Genomic DNA, 24,620 nt, shown 5'->3' with positions numbered 1-24,620 from the left:
TGGTCCATTGGACATGACCATAACACTGCCATTCGTCAGCTGGTGATGTCAACCAATTCCCCCCTCATTCACCTCCAGTGGCTTGGGATACTGGTTCTTGCTGTCTGGTATGAGCCTTTGACAGACCTTCTATTCCACTGCACCGCACGAAATGGGTTGAAATCATGACATACTTCAGTACATAAGGCATGTTATGAGATAGAATGAGATATATTGTTTTCAATGTAACAGAAATACTACAAAGAAAAGATACTTTTTACACATCATTTATTTCATCTTCCTAGTATGACAGGAACACTTTCCTGGTAAATCATACAAGCTGGTGTCATAATGAAAAATATACAGTTTATCCCAAATATATTTGCCCTTTAAAACCACCCAAGCATATGGATGCACAACCCATACAACATTGAAAAATAAATAAAGGTGACTTCAGGGCTAAGAGAGCGAGCAATTTTCGTAGCTGCAACCCGAGTTAATGAGTGCTGTGACGAGCGACAAAAAGATCTCTCCTCTGCAGTAAAAAGGCAGCGATTGCTGGATTTGATATTGCCCACATGTTACTGCAATCACCGATTCTTTGTTGCAGGCACCAGCAATGGCCACGGCAAATGAGCCATATTTGATGTATGCAATCATCATTGCGAGTTGCGGCAAAAATTTGACTCAGCCTTTTACAATTGTAGGAGAAATACTGGAATATTTTGAAAGCCATTTTATGGTTTTTGTTGAAGAAAAGTTCTTGGCGAAGTAATGACAATAAGTGAACACACTAATAACCCCAAAAAAAATCACCCCAAGTCCCATCCCCGACACCAGAGGCAACCGAGACACAAAAGACTGGGTTTTCTTTGCTGGACAAACTGGTGTATGAAGACAATGGCAGTCAATATTCCTCAATCAGATTAAACGATTTACTTTCCAATGGTTTAGGAAGCATTTTGCCTCCAGCTGCCCCATTTCCACACACGAGATGCTGGTTATTCGGCCCCCCCTCCAAACATGTTCCCCATCTTCCCTCCTGCGCCCTGTTGGAACTGCTTCATCATACTCTGAAGGCCAGCCATGCCACCTGCAAGACAAGACAGAGGAAATAGATAAAGGAGGGTGCACTTTGGCAAAACCAGTGCTAAAATGTACAGAGCTCCTGAATGTACATGTTCATCAATGAGTAATCACTCAGCAGGATTTGCTGAAGGAAGGGTTCTAGGAATCTAATAACTCACATGAAGGATCTTAACACGTCACTTACCCATTTGCTGAAGCACCCGAGGATCAATGACTTTTGCCATTTGTTGGTTGAGTTTGGCCATTTGGGCTGGATTGACTTTGGAGGCCATGTCACCACCTGCAAGATTGAATAAACCATAAGACAATGGAAATAATCCTTTAGTACACGACAGGTAGGCAGAATCTTGTACATTGATTGAATACAGGAGGACCTATCCGTTACGAACGCTGTCCTAAATCGAGCTCATCTCAAACAGTAGCCAAATTTGAAGAAAACCACTACAACTTCAAAACAAATACAACTTCCATTGTTGCAATTTGCAAGTTAGGCTAGTGCACAAATTACCATAGTAATACAGTGCACCATCGCTATAACAAGTCAGAAAACGTCACATCGGGTAATGTTATAAAAACATGTAGTCTTTCCCCTCTTAATACCAAATGAGTTTTGTTATAGTGAGGGCACACAGTGAGCTTCAGTGCTTCGCACATGTAAACAAAGAACTTTCATTTACAATGGATAATTAACACATGTACTGTAAACGCCATAAATCTCCTTGGAAAAGAAGAATATAACAATTTAGAGAGATTCCTCAAATTGGATGTCAAATGCACTGTTTTAGTACAATGTAATCTGGTCTAGTTTTGCGCAAGACTTTCGTGAGTTGTCAAAATTATGACCTTTCAAAACGCAACAGATGGCCGAGATAAATCGGGTGTTTACAGCACTTTGTTGTAAAGGCACCATTCGTACAAGATACTGGACCCTTAGCATTGGTTTACTCACCTCATAAGCCACGGTGGTGGGAAGAGGAATGACTACATGTTTAGATAACCACCCCCCAAAAACATTTGGGCAAAGTATTGTAGCCGACACTAAACTCATAGACCGCAGACTCAGTTATACAGTCCAGACACCAGCAGCGCTAAACCACTTTTCAGTCCCCCAGGGAAACATTTCAGAGATAACAGGCTGAGGTATTTCACAAGAGCTTCTCAAAGACCTGAACTTTCCGAATTAACACAGAAAAGATCACTGTCCTCCTTCATGCCAATAACCAATGGTCTATAGCCATGATAGGCCATCTACATCTGAATTTCGAGTGGCAAGAACACATGGAAGTGGGGGCAGCGGTTTTTACCTTTGAAGAGTCCCTTTATTCCTCCCATCTTCTTCACCATCTGAGCAAACTTTGTGTATTGTGCAAGTAGTTCTTGGACGTCTCGCTGTGATACACCAGCACCTCGAGCAACCCGCTGAACACGCCCCGTCTGTCTTGTAAATAGTTTGGCACCTTCATGACTGTCAAGTTCTAAAATGAAAGCCATGATACTGACCTGACAGTGGTACAAAATGTCACATCAGAGTAAGAGCAGGACTCTCCAGTTTTTTGGCACCAATTGCAGTTATTTAGTTCAGTTGCATAGTTCCTGTAGTCAGAGCAGGTACCAATAGACTTTCAGGATGTTTTCATTACAATTACCATTGTTGGAACGAGTTTAGAATCCCCGATCACACCCCAAAAAAAGGTCATCGGTTGACTAACCAAGCACCACTGTTCAATGGATTTATAGTTGAATGCGATCAAACTACGTCATTTCCGATCGGGGATTCTAAAGTTTAGCCCCATTGTTGATTTAGATTGAAATGTGTGTCAAGAGAAGAGACACATGGTTAGCTGAAGACACGAGGGTCTAACAAATCTTTTCTGCCAAAACCGGCCCAATACACACATAGTTTAGGGCAGCCATTTATTCCTTCTCCACAGTTCTTACCTGAATCATTCATGCTATCCATTATCGTCATCAACTTCTTCAATCTAGCCATTGACTCCTGTTCATTGCCCTTTGACATGAAGTCACTGCTGAACCCCGGAATCATGCCCTGAAATAATGGTAATAATGATTTTTATTGGGCGACAATAAATACACATCAACTGTAACTGTTATTGGTTCTCAGGGAGGCACTGTAGAGAAACGTCGTGAACAGTTATGGGCTTTCAGAATGGGGCAGAGGACACATAATCGTGTCTCACCTCCGATGTCCTGCATTTTAATACTATTCTAACCATGAATACTGCTCCACTATGCATCCACCAACAAATCACAAAGTAGCAGCAATTGTGCCTGATTACTACAATACAACTTGAAATTCATAAGACTACAATGCAGTTGTCTTACCATTATCTGTCCAAATGGACCCATTTTCATGATATTTTGAAACTGCTCATACATGTCTCGTAACGTGAATTGCCCTGAAACAAAACAAACCAGAAATCAGGTATGCTTCAGTTGAGAAGCTGGATTACAACCCAACTTGTTTGATTAGCAGATTTGTTCCTTCTCTCCCAAATGATAAGGTTCACCAGTGAAGTGGCAAAACCATTCAAGATCTGCCAAGACCCAACGCTCCACCAGGAGCAAAGGAAGAAGTTGGAAAGTAAGCCGTCTTCAGCTGTCATGATAAGCCTACATAAATGTAGCAAGAATGACAAAGCTTTGTACCCACCATGTCTGATTTTCTTCATGAGTTCCTCATTGTCATCTAACTTGAGCTCATTCACTTTGTCTATCAGGCCCTCGATATCTCCCATACCAAGCAGTTTACTAACAAATGGCTGTACTTTGAATGGCTCAAAGTCATCTATGTGTTCACCGGTACCTATGAATATCACAGGACTTTTTGTTGCCGCAACACTGGAAGAGAGAGAGTGAAATTTACAAGGCTTGCCGAGTATGGATTAGGGTTGAAGTGGAGTTTTTCAGTCAAGGCAAGAGAAGTCAACAGAACATGTGTAACATACTTACGCACTTAGAGCACCACCACCTTTTGCATGGCCGTCTAGTTTTGTGATTATGACTGAAGCGACGTCCACTTTGTCCTTGAAGGCGCGGGCCTGGGTTTCACAAGCTTGACCAATGGATGCATCCATCACAAATACAACGTTGTCTGGTTGCTATAAAGGAAAGAGTTTTATCATAGATCAATTTTGTCTCAAAACAGCTGTCTCAGACTTAGAATACAAAATAAATTGAAGGTAATGACAGGTGGTACTACATGCAAGCTAAGATTTTGTTGAGATTGAAGTTTGCTCAATTTCTAACCCTGGTTGTCTATTTGAAACACCATTGCAGCTTCTAAGTTGAAAATTTTTTGTCTGGTGGCATATTTCTTACTATGGTAAGTTTCAAATCTATATTTTAGTCAAAACAAAATGTCCTTACTGTAACATTAGAAACTTGTAACATTTCTTCAAATAATGAATCCTCCTGTTTGTGTCTTCCACTGGTATCAACAATGATTATCTCAAAGTTTTCATCTCTGAACTTATCAACGCCCTCCTGGGCTATGACAACAGGGTCAGTCTCTGTATAACTGAAAGAAGAAATGGAAGAATTAAAGGAGCTGTTTATTCTGAAAAGCAGATGGATTTTGCAGTGTACATCTATTTCAAAAGAAAACTGCAGCAAGCAACATGCTTTGCATTTTTTTGTATACGTAAGAAATATCCTACCTTCCATAGAATGGAATTCTGGCTTTTGTGGCATTCTGTTTCAACTGATCGAAGGCACCAGCACGGAAAGTGTCGGCACAAATCAGACAAGTCTTCCAGCCTTTTCTCTGGTAGTAGTAGGCCAACTGGAAAGTAGAGATACAACACAATTATTGAGACTGTTATGCCGTCTTTAGTGTGAGTGAGCCAATGGGAGGCATATCTTCTGAACACCATCAGATTGACATTTTATTATCTCAAGCACAAACTAAACATCATTCTAGAGAACAGCTGCAGCTCGGAAGTGGTATTGCATTGCGACAAGACAATAAGTACCCCGCCAAAACACCTCTGGTACCAAAGGCGTTAAGAACACTGGGGCCAAACTCTTGATTTTGGAGGTCTTGTTCCTTAAAAAGTTAAAATAGGAAATACACAGGCTTGAAAACAAACAGATCTGTTATTCTTCAGTTGTCATACCTTAGTGCAAGTGGTGGTCTTGCCACTGCCTTGAAGACCGACAAACATGATCACATTGTTTTTGGCTTTGGTGGGTTGCCATGCTTTGACACTTGGATCGATCAGCTGAAATGATAGAGATCATTACATTTGGGGATATTGAGATTTAATAGGCCAACTTCGAGATCAGAATATGATTGGGAAGGAAAACGATTTTTTAGCACCAAACTGCTGGAGACGACAGCCTGGAGCCCCCTGGTGGTTTTCTTGTGCCCCATGATTCAGCTTTTATGCCCCAAAATGTTGCTTAGACTAGTTGCCCTGACATTATACCTTAACTAGTTCCTTGTATACTGCTGACTGGATCATTCGCCTTTTGTTGAGACCAGCAGCCATCTCCTCAAAATCTATGACAGATCTGCAAATTAGAAAGTGTCAGGGATTAAACATAGTTAAACAAACGAATTATAAAGACTCGAACGCTTCCAAAATCGACTTATCTAATAGGTGGGCTTCTGCCTCTAGTTGAAGGTCAGAAGCACATCTTGCCAGAGCTACTGCTTGAATATGATATACCCTCAAATCTAGGAATAATCAATTATCTTAGGTCAGAAACACGTCTTACTGGAGCATGAATAAAATAACATCTTCTCAAGTTTGGGAATAACTGATCATCTCTAAGCTACACTTGTGTGTGATGTACAGACCTGACATTCTCTCTCAGTTGTTTCACCAGTCTGATGTTGACATCGGCCTCTAATAAAGCAGTACATATTTCCTTTAGCATGGAATTAAGCACCTGTCAAGGAATAAATTTAAGATGTTATAATTGATCATATAATGATTACATTTATATAAACATCTGATATTAAAGAATTATGCTCCACTATAGTCTATTATTTGATGATTGTGAAGACAATAAGTACCCCGCCAAAACACCTTTAGTACCAAAGGCGTTAAGTACACTGGAGCCAAACTGCTGGACATGGTTTTGTAGTCCATGTCACGAGAAAATGGCACCGTACAAAAAAGCCTAAAATGGCTGGGAAAAATCGTAAGCATTCTGTTGTAAATGTAGTTTTGAAGAACCGTGTGATAGGAGACCTCTATCAATTCGCAATTTTGTACCTTGCTCCTGCCTACACTACAGACAGTCTCCCTTGAAGCCCCGCTTTGTAGGTGGCCTACTACTACTTACTTCTTCATTGATAACTGTAGCATTGCTTAGCGACCTAAGTGCATTGGTGATCTTCCGGCCAAGATCTGCTAACACCATCTTGTCTTCTCTCGATTGGTATACGGTAACTGGTATCAAGGATCAGGAGATGAAGGTGTTTGATGCTGAAACGTGTATTCATACGGTAACTACTAGATTAATCTTCGAAAAATAGAATAGTCTTTAGAAAAGAGGAAGATATGCCAACCTCATCACTGCAGACGTCCGTCGACTTCAGTTTCAAACTGAACTCACTCATTGGCAAAAGTGAGTGAACAGCCATATACACAGTCACAGTGCATGCCATAGGGCCTGCTAGGCCTACCAATTTTTGATGATGAAATATGGAAGACTTTAAACGATGTCTCCGCTCTGCGAGTAATGACCAGTTATGAACAGATATGAGGAAAATATACCTAAGGTCTGCGTCGTATCAGTTTCTATTTTGTCCGAGAAATAATGAAATGTAGTCGGAAACCTTCGATAATTTCTGCTTGTGTCCACCATTGACAAATGCTTGATTCGTCAGCAGGGCACTGTAACCTGTCCTTTCGCTCCCTAACCTTTTCGCCCCCGTGGTTTCGCTCCCTGTGACTTTTTGTTAGGGATGGTTTTGTTGAAATTCATAGATAAACTCCACATGTACAATAATATTCACTGTATTTGCGGGAAATTACAAGTGTCAAAGTAGATGGTAAAGTGCTGTCAGTTTGCCATGGTGAAATTGAGACACATTTATCCTAAGGGTAGCCCGCCCCCCCCCCCCCCCCCCCCCCCTACACCAACACCTAACCCTTTTCTCAACCCCAAGACTTGACCTGACCCAATATATGCCTGCCCTGGCCCTTATCAGCCCAGGAACTCCCCAACCCAAGCAAAATCATGAAGGCCATCGCACTCCGTCTTCTGTCATGGTACAGGCAACTGCAATTGCCATTGGTGAAATCCCAATATCTTTCAGTCTGTGGGATGTCGAAACAATCAACCTCTGCCAGCTGCTTATCTATTCAGATTGTGAAGGCCTTGACACAACCTAAAAACGCTGAAACAACTACCCTCTGCCAGCTGGTTATCTGGTAAGGTTGCGAAGACATGACACAACCTTCAAAGGGTCCTTTAGCTGTACACGACAACATTACACTTGCGTTCTACATGGGTGATACAAGACAACTGATTTGGTTGTACCATGGTAATCATCTCACAAGGACGGACATAGGAACAACCAACGTCTGCCGGCTGGTTATCTGATCTCACGAGACTGGTTGTACCCAATATCTACCTGACAACTCTTTAAGTACAACTTGAGTACTACTTGGGCCCACAGTCATCTTAGAAGACTGGTGTATCGTCCCAAAGAACGTGCCACCAAAAATACATCAATAGCCAGGTCAGGACCAGGCTTGGCCCAGGGTGGCTCACTGACCTTGGGCAGCCAGGTGTGGGCCAGGTCACAAGAGTGGAGACAAGGACCACCCAGTAGAAACATGGCAGCATGGCGAGCTGTGAAGGGGAGGGCACATCCAGAAGAAATATGGTGCACTACTGTCTCATGCATTTGCAAGAACGCCTTTAAAAAAAATGCATTGGGAATTCACCAGTTTGTTTGTATAAGAAATACATGTACATGCCATACAGCAAGTCAAGAAAGAAAAATGCGTCATATTTTGTATAACCTATCTGTTTAAGATACAGGCAGATTGTCTTATTTTAATTTTCGGCACCACACCATTGTTTGTTTCACTCAAGTACAAAAGTCGGGTCTTTCATTTGTGGTAAATTAGAATTGTCAGGGTTGTTTCACTGGAGATGACTACCATTGCACCCTGGTGGAGTCTCCGGAGAAACTTGACCCCCAGTCAGAGTACTGGTGTCAGAATAAGATCTGGCGTACCATGAAAAACTGTGACTGGCCTTTTGGGGACCCTCACCTTTTGGCCAGCCCTGTGTGTGACCAGGCATCCATACTACATAGTAGTGCACCATATCTCTTCTGGATGTGCCCGGCCTCCTCTTCATAGCTCGCCATATGTTGCCAGAGAGTGTACAAAGTCTTTGCTGGATGTACCATGTCCTTCACTTTGCGTACTCTGTCTGATCTAGATGTGTACTCTCCCAGTGTAGTGCACCATATTTCTACAGGGTGGACCTATTGTCTCCTCCCTTAGGAAAAATGTGTCTCATTTTCACATGGTGAATACCTGATCATTTTCATAAAGAGATTGCATGAAATCAGAACCACCAGACCCGAAGAGACAGCAGATACTACAACAACCATGCCATAGACTGCTGCCCGACAACCACACCTGACACAGCATTATGCTGTCACAACCATACCTGATAGAGAGGAGATGCTGGCACAAGTACAACCAGACCGGATGAGATTGCAACTGTCACAACCAGACCTGGCGAGATAACAAATGCTGTTACACCCAGAGCCAAGGGCAGCACGAGCAGATCCACACCTGGTAAGCAATTTCAAAGCAGACCAATGAACGCGATAGCCAAGATCCGTTCATGTCTTTGAGACATGAACCTATGATGTGACCAGGCCAATAGGAAGGATAGAGGCCCAAGTTTGATTGCCCTCAGGTGGAGTTCAAACCAGATCAGGACATAGGCACAACCGCAGCAAACAAACAGAAACAAAGACCAAACGCTCACTGCGGACAACATTGAAAATTAAACTTTTATTTACTCAGCGTTCACCATGGTGAAATCCGAGTGAATATTTCACCGTCCCATTTCACCATGGTGAAGTGCTGACAGTTTATGGTGAATTGTGCAGATTGAACCATGGTGAATCCCCGACTCAGGATTTCTTCCACGTGGCTTTGTTTGTAAACAAAAAGTGCCCTCTTTCGGTGTGTATGAAAACGCGGGGAAGTGGCGCAAACATTTGAGATGTCCGCAAAAACAAAGTCCGAAGTTCTTTCTGGGTTTAAAATGCATGGTCTAACTCTAAGGAGGTAAGTGACATGAATATGATAGTATATTATCATGAGGTTAATGCTTTCATCATTGAACGTGAATCAAATCTGGTAATTTCGTTTATGTTTGATGTCCGACTATAGGAACAACAATAATTTTTACATCGTTTAGCATACACTCATCGTAGAGTCCAATAGCCGGATATGTAAAATAGCAGCAAAAAGTACTATCGTTGATCACTATCAGTATTACACATATTGGGAGAAGATATATAATCCTAACGCACCTCATGGACATGCAATCATGCAGAGGACACTACCTGTCTGGTCCCAGGACCTGGATGCCCTCCCAGCCAGCCAAACCAGCCTGCAACAGTGCAAGTGCAAGCGCTTGTGTGGCGGCATGCAAAATACACTACACTCTACAGGTAACAGGCAGGGTGCACCCTGGCCCCAACTGTCTCTCTCTGTCAGTCTGTGTCCTAGTTAATCCAATTGGGACTGGGAGTAGCCAGTGGGGCTCCCATTCACAGTTGCGGTATGTTTTTGAATTTCAGTGAGGCCAGCAAGTATCTTGTTGAGGTGTTTAACCATGTCGACAACAGCCAGCGTGAAGATTGCCTTGACAGAATCATTGAGGCAGTACAGAGACAGCAGTGTAAGTATTTAAGAATCTAAAACCAACTGAAAAAAAGTCCAGTCCGACAGGTAAGCGGCGTGTGCTATATTTAATTAAGCTTGTTTCTCAGTTTTTACGACATTGCCCCTCAGGGGCCTCAGTCTCCTAAACTGACTTCCAGTTTCAATTGTCTTCCAGTGAAAAGTAGTATGATCGATAAAGCAACTTGTGAAGCTGCTGTCCAAGAGTGCAATGCTGACGAGGATGAGGACAGGTAAGGGGCAAAGCCATCTCTAAAAAACATCACCCATTTTAGGTCACTGTTCACATCAGAAGAGACCACAAACATTCTATGGCCATTCGGAGCCAGGCATTGTTTCATATTTCCAGTGTCTGTTAAAATTGACTTCATCTCCAGACGGTTTTCTCCCCCAGTACTAGCCAAGAGTTTTATGCCTAAAATTGCATATGTATTGCAGCATACAGATCACAAAACTTTGTCATGATGACACTGTAAAGATTCTTGCAGGACAAGAGTCAAAGGATTTCTATTCCTATCATTAAAGGTGTAATTGATATCTTTATTTCAGTGGAAACACTTTCTCAGTGATTGATGCATTTGAAGTGCCAAGGTTCACATATGCCATTGATAGGAAAAAGTTTATACCGTAAGTCACTGTCCCGAGGAGAAATGGGCCCCTGCTGATAGTGTCTTCCCTGACTGCTTTGATGTGTGAGGCTGACCCAATTCAATGCACCATGATGACTCAAAACCCCTCTGAAATACATTTTTAGTCCATAAAAAATTGCCTTGTGAGTTTTGAGTTTGAATTAACTAATCCTTCCATGTCACTTTAATGATCAAATTCTTTTTTCAGTTCAAGTTCTATGGGTATGAAGCCTCCTCATCTCCACAGTGATGCTGAAGCAAAGTGTTCACTATTCAGAGAAAGATACACAACATTACATCAGGTCAGTTAAGTGGTTTGTCTTTCTAATGATAATGTAGAGTTACAACAAAGTGGCATTAAAGTTTATGATACTGGGCCCTGAACCTTTTTCTTTGACTTTTCAGAGGACATCCAGACATGACTTATTCACTCCGCTGGTTCTTGGTGTAGCTGACCAAACAAAGAAATTTCAGGTAGTCATTGTTTTTCATTGGCAATGCCATTTGTCAGGCTTCATTTTAAAGTTATTTTTCCGCCAGGTAAATGTTACTCAAATGTCTCTTTGTGGAATGTGAAAATGTACATTCTATTTGTTCTTTCATTCATGATCAGATTACATGTATAATGGCCAATTGTGACCCCTTGTATTGAAAAGACAGAATAAGTTATCAGCCTTGTCATTGCTGAGTTGCACAGAGAATGTGCTGGAGTGTTTGGTTATAATTTCCCTTCAGCCAAAGTTGGTCTTATGAGGATGAAGTCACATCCAGAACCAAATCTCAAACTTAAAGTGTCCTCATTAAAAAAACATGAAATTGTATCTTTTCACTTTCAGTTGAAACCAGTAGAGTTTTTACTTGGGAGTACAGTAAAGTTAGGAGATATCATTGTGTTGGGGATGCTGACTCAACTCAAAGAGGTAAGCTCAAGAAGCATTTCTTGTCTTCAAGCAGGATGCTTACCAAATTTGACAGGCGACTGCTAGAGCTCGTTCACAATGTATATTTTTTCATGATTTTCCTGTGTGCCTGAAAATTTCAAGTTTTATTTTGAAAAATCTCTTGCATCCTTGTTGTAGCAATTAAGTCAATTTTCTTTTTCAGGGCAAGTGGTACTTGGAAGACACTACAGGCTGCGTCCAACTTGATCTGACGAAGTCAATATCCTTTTGAAAATCCAGTTTCAACGAGCATGCAGCCTTACCCTGCTTGCCGTAAGCCAGATGATGGAATACTGTTCACTTTAAGAAGTGGCAGAGAAGTTTGTAAGGTGTGCCACCAAGCCGATAGTGCTAGTTGAGAGAGTACTGGTTTATAGGTTTTCCATGTATAGTAGAACCTCTTTAAAAGGACACCCTCACGACTGACAAGTGGTGTCCTTAATTGGTGTCCTGATTGACTACAGGCTTATTTGTTGATTTCCTTGACGTCTACTACAGTTTCCATAATGGCCTTTTCACTGAGAACTGTTTTGTGCTAGCAGAGGGATGGTATGAAGATCAGATATTTCATGTCAATGCCTTTGGATTTCCTCCTCCAGAACCTGCAAAAACAACAAGGTAATGATAAACTTTGAATTCTAACCTGTAACATAGTAGACTTTATAGTAACCGGTAACACAAAAGCAGTTGAAAACTGTGTATCTTTTGTTTGAATCAGTGGCTGGGGTGTCGGACTGTTCCTCAACAAATCACCTCTTGGTCGGCTTTTCCTTGTCAGATTGCGCTCTTGGAGCAGTTTTTGTTGGATCGTTACTTTCTGAAGTGGCAACTTGAATCGTCTTGATGTCCGTTTTATTCTGTTTGTCCAGATCTTATTTTGGAAATACAAACTTCTTCGGGGGACCCGGTGCTGTCTCATGTAAAGCCTCCGCAAAGTTGAAGAAAATAGAGGAAGAAAACGAGGAAGCAATGATGGTTTTCTTATCAGATGTCTGGCTTGACCAGCCAAAGGTGAGTGGGGAAAAATATTATTTGAACTGAACATAATGATACTTATACTTCCCTGGACTTCCAGCTTGCCGAGCTACTGTCAACTTGGTCAAGAGCTGTTACACCACATGCACATGATGAGTTTTACAGTACTGCAGGTCATACCTAAATTTGTATTTTCAGGTTTTAGAGAAACTACGGACATTGTTCATGGGCTATGCTGAGATGCCTCCAACATGTTTCGTTTTCTGCGGCAACTTCACATCAAAACCTTATGGAGGAGAGCATGCAAAAATCTTCACAGGTCAGTTGTGCTTTCGAAGGGAAAGTTAACCAGACGATAAAAGCGACTAATTCTGCTGAAATAATGATATGCTCTAGTGTGTCAGAAGGGTCGGTTACTCAAATCCCTTGCATGAGGGGTTTTGGGAATACATTTGGTACAAGTGCTTGTAATTGATCTGATTATTTTCAGACTCATTAAAAAATCTTGCCAAGGTGATAGGAGAGTATCCCACTCTAACTCAGACCGGTCGATTTGTGTTTGTCCCTGGACCTCAAGATCCGGGCCATGGAACCATTCTCCCAAGGTAAGGACTGTCGGACACTCACTCATTGTTGTTACATTTTGCTCAAGGATTATTATGATAAACATGTTTTTTCTATCCCGGCCATTCAATTTTGAAAAGCAGCCCTCTTTCAGCTAGCAGCTGATTTCACATCCTGAGGACTTTAACTACCAGAGTACATATCTGCACAAAGAGAAAGAATAATTGAATGTTTTATGAAAACTTTTATTTGGTTATCATTCCAGACCTGCAATACCGTCATGCTTGACCACAGAATTCATGAGAAAGGTGCCAAATGCTCTATTCACGAGTAATCCCTGTCGGATCCAGTACTGTACCCAAGAGATTGTGATATTCAGGGAGAACATTGTGACCAAGATGTGCCGAAATTGTGTCCGATTTCCAAAGGATGGTGACACACCAACTCATGTTAGTATGTGACTTGTCTCGAACGCCTTTTAACATGATTCATTTTATAATGGAAAGGGCGCTGTATAACTTGTATTTGTCATCATTATTATCAGTAGCCAATGTATTTTTCTGTTATTTCTCTCCAGTTCACCAAAACCATAATCTGCCAGGGCCATCTCTGCCCGCTTCCTCTGCACGTGATGCCCCTCTACTGGCAATATGACAACGCTTTACGGCTATACCCTCTTCCCGACCTCATTATCTGTGCTGACAAGTTCGATCCTTTTAGTGTCACGCAAGTGGACTGTACAGTTGTCAATCCGGTGAGTACAGTCAAATAGATTTACTTTTCATCGTCACCTTTTGAGCTCACCGTTCAGGGAAGCTTACGATACCGTGGCGTCCATCGTCGTCTAGAAGTGGAAACCAAAAAAAAGGAATATCTCTCTTATGAGTGACTCGTTTTCGATAAAAGTTTTGTGGTTGGTTCTCCTAGCAAGGATACATCACATATAAGGGTTTTTGATTTGACCTGATTTTCAAGGTCACAGAGGTCAAATGGCGTAAATTGGCCGTTTGAGTGTAACTATGGCACTTTTCTGATGGATATCCTGATGTCTATGCCATATACAAATGCATTTGGTATGTGCCTGTAGTGGTTTTTGATTGTATGATTGACAGCTTTGGTCACAGTGACACTTAATTGATCAATTAACTCCAACTGTTTAGGGGCTTAGTCCATGCATTGGACTGGATTATAGCAGAGTCTTTTAATATTAAATTGAAAGACTTTGATTATAGTGTGTATGAAAATGAGTGGGGAGCTTGGGTCACATGACTCTGACACTCAATTGAGCAATTAGCTCCCAACAGTTTTGGGGGTAAGTCCATGATTTGAACTGGGCTGAAGTGTGTGTAAAACTGAGTGTCTTCAGGGCCTCCTCAAATTTGAATTATAGACCACTCAAATTTTGGATTATTTAGCAAAATTCTCAATGCTGACAACTTGGTGAGTTGGTTTACCGATGTATTTTACATTCTCTTCACATAGCATCTGCAGTGAATTAAAGACAATATTCATCATTCATTAGCTCACCTCTTAGCAGAGGTGAGCTTATCCCATACCGTGGCGTCCGTCGTCCGTCGTCGTCGTCGTCGTCGTCGTCGTCGTCGTCGTCGTCGACGTCGTCGTCGTCGTCGTCGTCCGTCGTCCGTTAGCAGGGCACGTTTCGTAACTGTTAGAGCTATTGAGTTGAAACTTGGTACACATGTACCCTTATGTAATGACACTTGGGAGACCAAGTTTCGGTCCGATTCGTTTCATGGTTTGGCCACCAGGGGGCCAAACGTTAAAAGTGAAAATATGCAATATCTCCCTTAATAGTAGTCGGGAAATATTGAAAAAAATATGGTAGGTACTTCTAGCAAAGGTGCATCATATATCCTCCGGGTTTTTGATTTGACCTCCTTTTCAAGGTCACAGAGGTCAAATGGTGTAAATTAGCCGTTAGGATGTAACGATGGCACGTTTCTAAACTGCAATGACTATTGATACCAAATTTGGTACACATTTACCCCTTAGTCAGGTGATCTCAGGGACCAAAGTTTGGTCCAATATGATTCACCACTTGACCACCAGGGGGCAAAATCCAAAAACCTTAAAAATGTGATTATTCCTTAACTTCTTGCCCGATTGCCACCAATTTGATATCATGGGTACATCTAACCACCATACAGTATATGTCACACAGATTTTTAATTTGACCTTCTTGTCAAGGTCACAGAGGTCAAATGGCGTAAATTCGCCGTCAGGCCGTAACTATGGCATGTTTCTTAACTGCAATGACTATTGATCACAAATTAAGTACACATGTACCCCTTGGTCAGGTGATCTCAGGTACCGAAGTTTGGTGCGATCTGATTTGCCGTTTGGCCTCCAGGGAGGGGGCCAAATCCTAAATTCTTCAAAATGCCATTATTCCTAGTAATGACTTGCCCGATTGGCACCAATTTTATATCATAGGTTCATCTAATTCTAACAACCATTCAATGTGTCACCCGGGTCTTCTTTGATTTGACCTACTTTTCAAGGTCACAGAGGTCGAATGTACTGTAAATTGGCCATTTTGGGGAAATTGTAATTGCTTGGACCTACATCAAACCTAACACTACATGACACAAGACCATGCTCTTTATCCATCTTTCCTCCACATGAGGTGAGCACAATGGCCCTGGCCATTTCATTTTAACCTCTGTAATTTAGACAACTTTCGGAACGAGTTTAGAATCCCCGATCACACCCCAAAAAAAGGTCATCGGTTGACTAACCAAGCACCACTGTTCAATGGATTTATAGTTGAATGCGATCAAACGACGTCATTTCTGATCGGGGATTCTAAAGTTTATTCCAACTTTCTACAAAGATCACCAATTCTTAGTTCCAAGGTTCTTCTCTACATCATTACAACAATGTACATGTGCCTGTCAATATTCACCTGTTCAGATATTTATGTTATTGGTCTAAAGATAATGTGTTCTCTGTAATGTTTGGCAGGATATCAGCCAGACAAACCTTGAGCTGGTTCACCAAGAAAAAAATGCTTCAGCAAAAATAGGACAGATATCTCCATGTATTCCCTATGTAGGTGCTGCCATCTGTAGCTTGATAAGCATGCACGAGACCTTGACAGGCTTGCACTCAAAGCACTTTTCATATTTTTAAAAAAGAACCTGTTATAAATAAACAATAGCAGTCTTTCGTGTATCTACTGTAAAATGCGAAATTTACATTGCCCGTTTTTGCGAATAACCTTGGTTTGCAAAAATTCAAATATTTGCAGAAATTTTCGTGAAATGCTGAAGTTGGTGAGAAGAGTTTCGGTTTACAGTCTCAGTAATTGTTTTTTCCGTCAGCATTTCTGTATCCTAGCAATAAAATCACAAACTTTCAATGAAGAATGAAAAGTTTTCACAGCTTGATTGATTTTCGCCCATGGAAATGGAATCAATGAGTATGCCTGAAAATATGAACAATGCTTCTTCAGAAATTTTACCTCAGTTTTGTATACAGGAGCAGAATTGGAGAATATTTTTGTTTCGAGTTGATTGCGATCCTCGATTTATAAATCAGTATGTGTGTGGAAAAAACAACCACACAATAGTAATACTCTTTCGAAATATGAAAACACAAATATTTCTTGGCCCACCCTGTATATCCAGGACAGTTGATTTGTCCCTGACCCACATGATGTCCTGACTGGGTGAGTCATGCTTTCAAAACATTTGGAGGTTAGTAATTGCGTTTACTGCATTCAGCTTTGTCACTACCCAAGTGTGTGTTTAATCCTAACAAAATTTGATAGAACACAATGAATGTTTCTTGGAACGCCCTGTATAATGAGGTCAGTGGGTTTGTCCCTGACCCACATTTTTGTCCTGACTGGGTCAGTCATTCTTTCAAGATAATGGAGTTTACTGGTTCATCATACAGTATTGTGACAACAAGAGAGCAAATATTTTTAAAGTTGTCATATTTCGGGGTCAGTTTTCGCCATGGAATTTTCTGGGCACCCTCAGCTTCTTCATAGTACATCTGTCAGATTAGTGATACCTCTGTCGATGTAGCCCACATCTTGACTTCCTACATATCAAGGACTTTGGCCTTGGTCATTATTGATAGCTAGCCATCCCATCAGCTACATAGCATTAGCTTTGATCCAAGATGATAATCATTTGCTAACCTTTGATTACAAATGATATCCCTGTGGCCATAATCATTTGAGTCAATTCCACCTTAAGATTGACTGAAATAAATCTGGTGCTCCCTGTAAGAATGTAAAGGCAGTCTTGTCTTTTTACCATGAACTGGACCCTGTGATGAGGTGGACAGTTGAAGCGGTCCTTCTTGGCCCTGTAGATGAGTATTCCTCTGGGGGTTAAGTTGGTTATAGATAGGAGCTGCACTGAATATCAATACCTGGTACTGTAGTCACAGTGAGCATTTAAATTCCCGGAACCCCGAAAAATGTCACTGTTCACAGTACGGGTTGATTTCAAAGATCCAACATTTCATGGTCAGTTTCTATAGATTTTGTCCCCAAAGGAGGGATAGCATACAGGATCCCCGCTCTCCCCTATCTTCTTCTTGCATTTATTTATACCTTGATGACAACATGAGACTGAGTCAATACATAGCCTTGATATTATTGATCCAACTCTTGATAGTACGAAAAGGTTCAAGTCAATCTATTGTTCAAGTTTACAACACAGGGCTGTTAATTCTTGCTCATCGAATCAAATAATAATCCTCTCTTCCCCCCTCCGTACCCCCCTGTACCCCCCCCCCAGTAACCCCCCCCCAGTAACCCCCCCCCAGTAACCCCCCCCCCAGTAACCCCCCCCCCCCCCCCAATTGGTGTGGCAGGCAGTGACCCGAGTGACTGCTTACTTCTGAGGGTGCCCCTAATAGTAATACACAGACAAATGCCACCCATGACCTGGATGCAGGACACTCTGGTGTAAGCTATTCTATGCCCTGCTCTCCAACCATATTGGTGTGGTTGCATATAGTGTCATCATTACATGATCAATTAATTAAAATAGCCACGATTCCATTGTTATGGTTTACCTAACTTGTGCCTCAAACACAGTTAAGGTGGCTATTTATGGCACAGTGATTCCAGACAGGTTAAGGTCACCGAGGTTCAAAGCGGAAAGACTGAACCATTATGGCAATTCCAGGGGAGACTAGCAGTCATAGTCAGATCAATAAATGCACAAACAAGAACTTTTTTGCCATCGCTTCGAGCCATTGTAGAAGTCTTCACAGCATTCAAACAAGGTGTACATCTTGGCATTCAGTTATATCAGTGGTCAGGACATTTTTTGCTTTATTCTCAAGGCCTTACTCTATTGCTCCCCTCTGAGGTAATGGTTCAGCCCAAAGCTTGTTAACTCGGTCCTATTTCCCAGTCAAGGATACACTGACTGGTGTATATATTAAATGCTCTCATCTGATTCAGTCATACATATCAAATACGGGGATTGGTACGTTTATGCAGTTTCAGATCTCACCGGGATTTAAATTTGAAATCGCGTCTCGTCATTGACAATTCACAATGATTCCACAGGATTACGATCCGATATTATCAGAAGTGGTCTCTCTAAACGAGGAGCCCTCGACTTGTCGGTGTCCGGAGGTCCCAATGAAAGATATGTGTCTTTATCATCTCCTGACTGGGCACTTATGTCAAAAATGTTTACAGTCTTCGAACGATGATGTAATATCGACGACACAGAGACAGAATAATGTTGTTGTAGTACGGACTGATTCCCATTCTCATCATCATCATAATAATCATTCATCAAATCGATCTGATAATTCAAGGTAAGATACTTTTGACCTTTTTATTGTGGCCCTTTCTAGCTGTTAGTTTTTGTTAGTGGGACGATTGTCGTTTCATTTCATTATGCACCCGTGGTCGTGTCAAGAGAGCTTTCTTTTGGTGTAATTGAACAGAGTTATGAATTAAGTACTTTGACCCTTCTTTTCAATGGCCCTGTCTATTCTGCGGGGGGGGGGGGGGGGGCTCTTGTTCCTGAGTTAAACTGGCATGTGCAGTAATTGGCATATGATAATGTCTATTTCCTTTTGGTGATTATTCAGCAACTCTTATTAGTTTTGGACCCTTAATTATAGTTAATAAGTTTTTATGTGTCTTTCTTCATATTCTTTAGATTACACACCGTTTCAGAAAGCTTTGCGTTCATAAAAAAATAGGGCTTTGCAAATTAATATTTGAATGAGATACTTAATGCTTCAAGGCCTCGCAGTGAAATGATAGTACGAGAATTAGTTGTTGAAATCTTTCTATTCAGTGGGAATCATTGAAATAATGCTGTTTCTCCGGGTGATTTGGGTTTAAGCTCCTCTTCTTCATGCAGACCTACAGGAATAAAACATGTGCTTTCCTAATGTATCAACAAAGTTGTGTGGGCTGTCTGACTGGTTTCCACTTTTTTCGTGTCTGTTATCGATTCATACTTAATAGCAGCCTGTTCAGTTTGCTTATTGTGTAGGCCCCTTTTTCCATATATGGTTCATTGAATTGCATGAAAACACTCCGATTTACCTGATCGTTCTAAAGATAATTGATTTCTGCTTTCAATAGACAACTCGAGCAGTAATTTTTTTTCAGAAAAGTTTTTCTGTACTATCATCACATTTCTCTTGACCACCAAGGTGTGCATTGTGAGAGTGTATGGATGATAAAACAGTGAGAGTCGGGATGCACTTTAGGCCTGGTTTGGGAAATGTATGTTTCTCCTAGTAGCTATGCCCTAATGTAACCTGAGACCCGTTGTAGCAAATGGTGGCAGAATGTCAACCTCAAGAGACAGCTGCTATGAGGTAATTTGAATTCAGAGATGAATGACATTATGCAACATTCAAACCTTATCAAAAGGGTTTCCGTAACAAGGGGCACAAAGGATGGAATAGGGTTTTCGTACTGGCCTTTTTGTGACCCTTCTTTAATATGAATCGAGGTGCAGGGTGGTGTCTCCCTTCCCTAGAACAAAGACTGGTCGCCTGCTTTACACACCCCTGAACCCCTCCCCAGCTGCAGTGTCTTCAGACCCTTTGTGTCCCTTGCAAACATGGCATTCTTTGTACATTTTATGCTTGTGCAGACAAAGGGACCACGCTAAAGAGCTGGTGACCTTTTTGCCCCTTGCCTCCATACGGGAAGGGTCTTGTGGCCCTTTTCTCGACTCTGAAAGAAAGTGTTTGGTCCATTTGTAGACCCTTTGTATCAGACATGGTGCCTTTTGGGACCCTTTTTCGCAAACAAAATTTGAACCCTTTCAGTAAATTTGAATGACTCATTCTGAATAGCCCCCCCCCCCTTATAATCTGCCCAGTCATTTATGATTTTGAATTTGGCCATCTGTCATTTCCTGTGGAGCTATGAGAAGATGCTTGTGAAACACTAGGATTTTATGGTCAATGCCCAAATAATGACAGGCCAGGGTCATCCTATTGTCCATAGTTATAGATAACTGTGATAAGGGTCTGTTCGAGAGGGTCATCATATTGTCAACCCACGCATAGAAACAGCTGGAAAAGTGGGATAGAAACAGGAGATTAGGGTGGCGTGACCATTTGTTCCCTGGGAGTATCACTGGGTAGGGTCAGTCTTTTGTTGTCCACATGAGATGGACAAGATAAGTGCTGCATCCCTTTGTTATCTTCATAGAAATCTAATCAAGAACCTGCGGGGAGGTAAGGGGGCATCTCAGAACCACTCTTCATTATCAGCTTTACAATAACTCATATTCAGATTTGAGGTTTATTTGTACCGACGTTCTGCATCTTGACACACAAGGTTCCGAGATTGCAATATCCGGTCTATGATCTAGATCTATGCCTATGTCTATGATCTAGATCTATGCCTATGTCTATGATCTAGATCTATGTCTAGGACTATGATCTAGAGGTGTGAGCCTAAAACAAAGAAGGGAAGGGGTCCCTTAATCCTGGCGACAGTGATGATGCCGCAGTGATGGTCACTCGCTGATTTCAAAGGTTCTGAGAGGACTGGTTCAGCTGGTCAGCACTCTGACTTCTGGACTATATATAGAAACATGACTCCATCCCCTGTGGACTGAACTGTTGACCCTCAGGCAGGGTAATGAACTTGTCTTGAACTTACTTTTAGGCCATGGTCATGAGTCGGAATACTCCGAATAGCAAACAGGTCAACAATAAGTTAAGTATTTAGTAAGTGATTTGAAATCTGCAGTAATTACTTAAGTATTTTTGGGAAATAGGGAATCTCTTTCATGATTTGCTGGCATTAGATCATGCAGTCCTGTCTGACATGTTTTAGTGATGTCACATATGCTTGTGGCACAATGCATGTCTGCACTGTTGGTGTAACAGGTGTAGCCACAACCTTGGAATATGCACATTTGTTGATAATCTAAAAGGTTATTGACCTTTTTGTGGGACAATGTATTGCACATTCTTAACAGCCGATCTCTAATGACAGGTCTGTATGACATTTGAGGTTGTCACCTAAAAAACAATTCCATATTCCTGTTTTCAAGGACTAATAATTCATTCTATATCAATCAGTTCTTGGAAATATGATCAAATATGCACTTGCTCACGTGCAGTTTATTGACTGTCACAAAGACCTAAGGACATGACTTGGTTTGGCACCATTCCACAGAATTCGAAAGTGCCAAACAATCTGTGAAGAAAACAGAGTCCATGTTCCTGGTTAGGATTAACAACTTGAAAATATTTTTGGATTTTTTGCAATATTCTCTTTCCTGTGAGGTTGCCCACACATACATGTACAGATTTTTGACAGGCTCAGCCTCTCCCAACAAACGACCCACTAAGGGTTCTTGACCATGGGTGTGGTGCCAAGCTGCTAAGACTAACTAAGTTAAGTTAAAACTGGATTAAATATGTTTGAAAATTCCTGGCTGAAGGACAAAATTACTGATGTCATCAGAATTGACTTGATAAATATATCTAGACTCCCTTCCCTGGAATGAATATGTTTGAAAGTTTTCAGTATCTGGTCATGTTCATTGAGACATGCAGATTGTTGTCTATCACAGCTCGATCCAAGGACATGGACCCAAGGACATGCGCCTTGAATGTGGATTGAGTTCAACAGAGGCTACCCTGTTATTTTCCTTTAAAGTTGTAAATACTTGCACATGACAATGGCTGAAATCTAGGTCAGGGCCTCCCCTGTGGCCTTGGGTGACACAGGTGCGAAATCACCCTGACAGGTCCAACTTTCCTGTCCTAATCAAGTTTTGTATTCTGTTGATTGCTTTTACCTAACGCTATGCAAATTGTCATTGTAGGTGTAATCTGGTGATAATCAAACTAACTTGTATGCCAATTCCCCAGTTGGGAATGTATGGCTACTTGTATTGTATTGGCAGTATATATGTTGGGTAACACCTGCTGGACGTATTCTGAAGGACAGATAACAGGTTGGTCCAATGGTCATTGCCTCATGTTATACCTTTATACCTGGCCTTTGTGTCGATTTCATTGTAATTGATGAAGCGGTCTTAGGTCGGTGAAACTAGAGTATTTATGATGACGCCTTAGTTTTCCACAGATTCCTTTTATAAACAGTGAGTGAAGGTGGAAAGGTTGGGTCCTTTGTTCAGCTAAATGCTACAATTGCCCTTATAATAATCTACCCACTGCTATCAATTAGGAGTAGAACTATTGCACCTTGAATGAAATATCATTTTTCAGAAGCGCTGTTGATTGCCACAAAGCCCAGATTGCTTGAAGCCCCTCAGTGATTAAAAACCCTTGACATTCAATTCACAGGTTATTAGTTAACCCCTCTCATATTATTCAAAAGCCAGGAATTTTTAAAATAGAATACTCAAGAATTATAATGACTTATGTGTTTGCAGTCATTTTGGTTGTGACAATTCCATTGAGTGATTCTTTGTCATGCTACTTTCAGAATTGCTTTGTACTACCCAAGTCCCTGCCTCCATTAGTCACCTACTCTCCTTTACCTCCTCCTTAAAGTGCGCTGTTACAGCCCGCCCAACAGATGCTCCACTATTCAACATTGTTGACTCGGTCTTGTCAATACCCTGCCCCCAAAATGAAATTTTCCTCCCTTTTGATACAAATCCGTATGGAATATACAATATCCAACCAAATGGACCTGTTTCATGTCATCGAAAACCTGTGTAGTCTCTTTTGTGGCCATTCATCTCAGTTTGTCCCGTCAGACAATCCAAGAATTGCTTTTGAAATGCACCGTAATTATCTGTGTATACAGCTAGTTGAACATGGATTCCTTCTCATCTTAACTTGCTGATACAAGTGCAGGAGAAAGTACATTAATTTCTAGGTTTTTAAACTGTCTCAAATCGGAATGGACTGCATTTGATATAGCATGAAATTGAATGATGATTCCAGCTGGGCTATAACCAAGATATTACCATGAATTAAATGTCTCATAAGTCCCAAGGTCAAGTTTATGAGATCATGGAGGGTTCAGGGTCTTTGGGATCAACACTGGAAAATAGTGCTGGTGGGTATAAATAGTCGATTAAGGCCGACCTTGGACATCTAGAAGTATATTTACAAGATAGCAAACCCCAGCTCTCGCTATAAGCCCACAAGGCCTGATACTAATTGTGCTAAACTTCTCAATGAGAATTGATGGGATCTTGTGGCTCAACTATAATCCACAAGGTTAAACAGTTGGCCAGAAAACATAATTGTTTTGGGACTCCCAGTATGACTTGGATCCTTCTCTCGTAATTTAATCATGATTTCAAAGCGATTTTACCCTTGGGCTGTGATTGTCTGACGGAGACAATATTAAAATTTATGGATTCAATTTCAGTCATCACTTTGTAATCTTCCAGTGTTCATCCTTGTTCTTATTTCACCACTCCAATTTAAAACTATTCTCCAGATTTAGTAGTGTTATATTAAGTTAATTTAACCATGCTTATTTCAACTAATAACAAACGGATTAACTAATCAAATTGGACATTCAGTTTTGTAGTAAACTGAATGATCATCTCTCAGTTGAAGGATACTTATGAGTACCAACAAATGACGAGTGCAAGCATGGCAAAACAGAAAAATTCTGCAGCATCAGAAACTTTGTGCCTGAATTGAAAACCTATACCTGTAGCTATTACAATTCAGTCTGAATAACCAGAGTTATGTTTCAATAAAATTAGCTTAGTTGTGTGTCTAGCAACAGGAACATTTAACTGGTAAATGATTGCTGTTAGATCTAGTTCTCAATGCCGGAGGTCCTTGCGCTGTGACCTTGGGTTCATATCAAAACCCCTGGGCTAGGTATGGTAACGTTATTGCCTGTGGGTATGGGATTGTACAATATATCCTTTGAGCTATTCATGAACACTCTGATGTTATAGCAATCTGGAAGTGAATATGTTGCCTGGAAACATTTTCATATGCCCTGGTGACTTCTCTAGTGTGTTTCATTATATCATGACTAGAATGGAAAAGTAGATTTTCTGTGCAATTATAATGGTATACAAGCACAA

General features: G+C 41.2%; 2 protein-coding genes across 3 annotated transcripts in view; one reads left to right on the top strand and one right to left on the bottom strand.

Annotated features, from left to right (window-relative positions):
• Positions 1-250: 250 nt before the first annotated feature.
• LOC135485224 (signal recognition particle subunit SRP54) lies at positions 251-6,952 on the bottom strand. Its single transcript, XM_064767052.1, has 14 exons — positions 6,816-6,952; positions 6,382-6,524; positions 5,891-5,982; positions 5,517-5,601; positions 5,205-5,309; positions 4,746-4,870; positions 4,456-4,606; positions 4,039-4,187; positions 3,740-3,927; positions 3,412-3,485; positions 3,007-3,115; positions 2,373-2,543; positions 1,253-1,348; positions 251-1,072 (listed from the first exon to the last, which is right to left on the bottom strand). The coding sequence occupies exons 2-14, from the start codon at positions 6,457-6,459 to the stop codon at positions 981-983; spliced, it is 1,515 nt and encodes a 504-aa protein (XP_064623122.1). The 5' UTR covers positions 6,460-6,524; positions 6,816-6,952; the 3' UTR covers positions 251-980.
• Positions 6,953-9,216: 2,264 nt separating this feature from the next.
• The window catches only part of LOC135484447 (DNA polymerase epsilon subunit 2-like), a 30,890-nt gene continuing 15,486 nt past the window's right edge, over positions 9,217-24,620 (top strand). Inside the window, exons 1-14 of one of the 2 annotated variants that reach the window (XM_064765920.1) lie at positions 9,217-9,365; positions 9,884-9,984; positions 10,144-10,219; positions 10,536-10,613; positions 10,824-10,917; positions 11,021-11,089; positions 11,452-11,535; positions 11,720-11,772; positions 12,055-12,174; positions 12,426-12,567; positions 12,730-12,850; positions 13,022-13,136; positions 13,361-13,544; positions 13,673-13,849. In XM_064765920.1, coding sequence (XP_064621990.1) covers positions 9,301-9,365; positions 9,884-9,984; positions 10,144-10,219; positions 10,536-10,613; positions 10,824-10,917; positions 11,021-11,089; positions 11,452-11,535; positions 11,720-11,772; positions 12,055-12,174; positions 12,426-12,567; positions 12,730-12,850; positions 13,022-13,136; positions 13,361-13,544; positions 13,673-13,849 — 1,479 coding nt within the window. In that variant the 5' untranslated portion in view covers positions 9,217-9,300. Of the gene's footprint in view, positions 9,366-9,883; positions 9,985-10,143; positions 10,220-10,535; positions 10,614-10,823; positions 10,918-11,020; positions 11,090-11,451; positions 11,536-11,719; positions 11,773-12,054; positions 12,175-12,425; positions 12,568-12,729; positions 12,851-13,021; positions 13,137-13,360; positions 13,545-13,672; positions 13,850-18,504; positions 18,913-24,620 lie in introns of those variants that run through there. The other variant, XR_010446451.1, reaches the window with a different exon arrangement.

The sequence above is a fragment of the Lineus longissimus genome, chromosome 3 (assembly GCF_910592395.1).
Source record: "Lineus longissimus chromosome 3, tnLinLong1.2, whole genome shotgun sequence".
In the NCBI taxonomy this organism is placed as follows: Eukaryota; Metazoa; Nemertea; class Pilidiophora; order Heteronemertea; family Lineidae; genus Lineus; species Lineus longissimus.
Note: the sequence above shows the minus strand (reverse complement) of the source record. Positions and strands in the feature narration are given on the sequence as shown.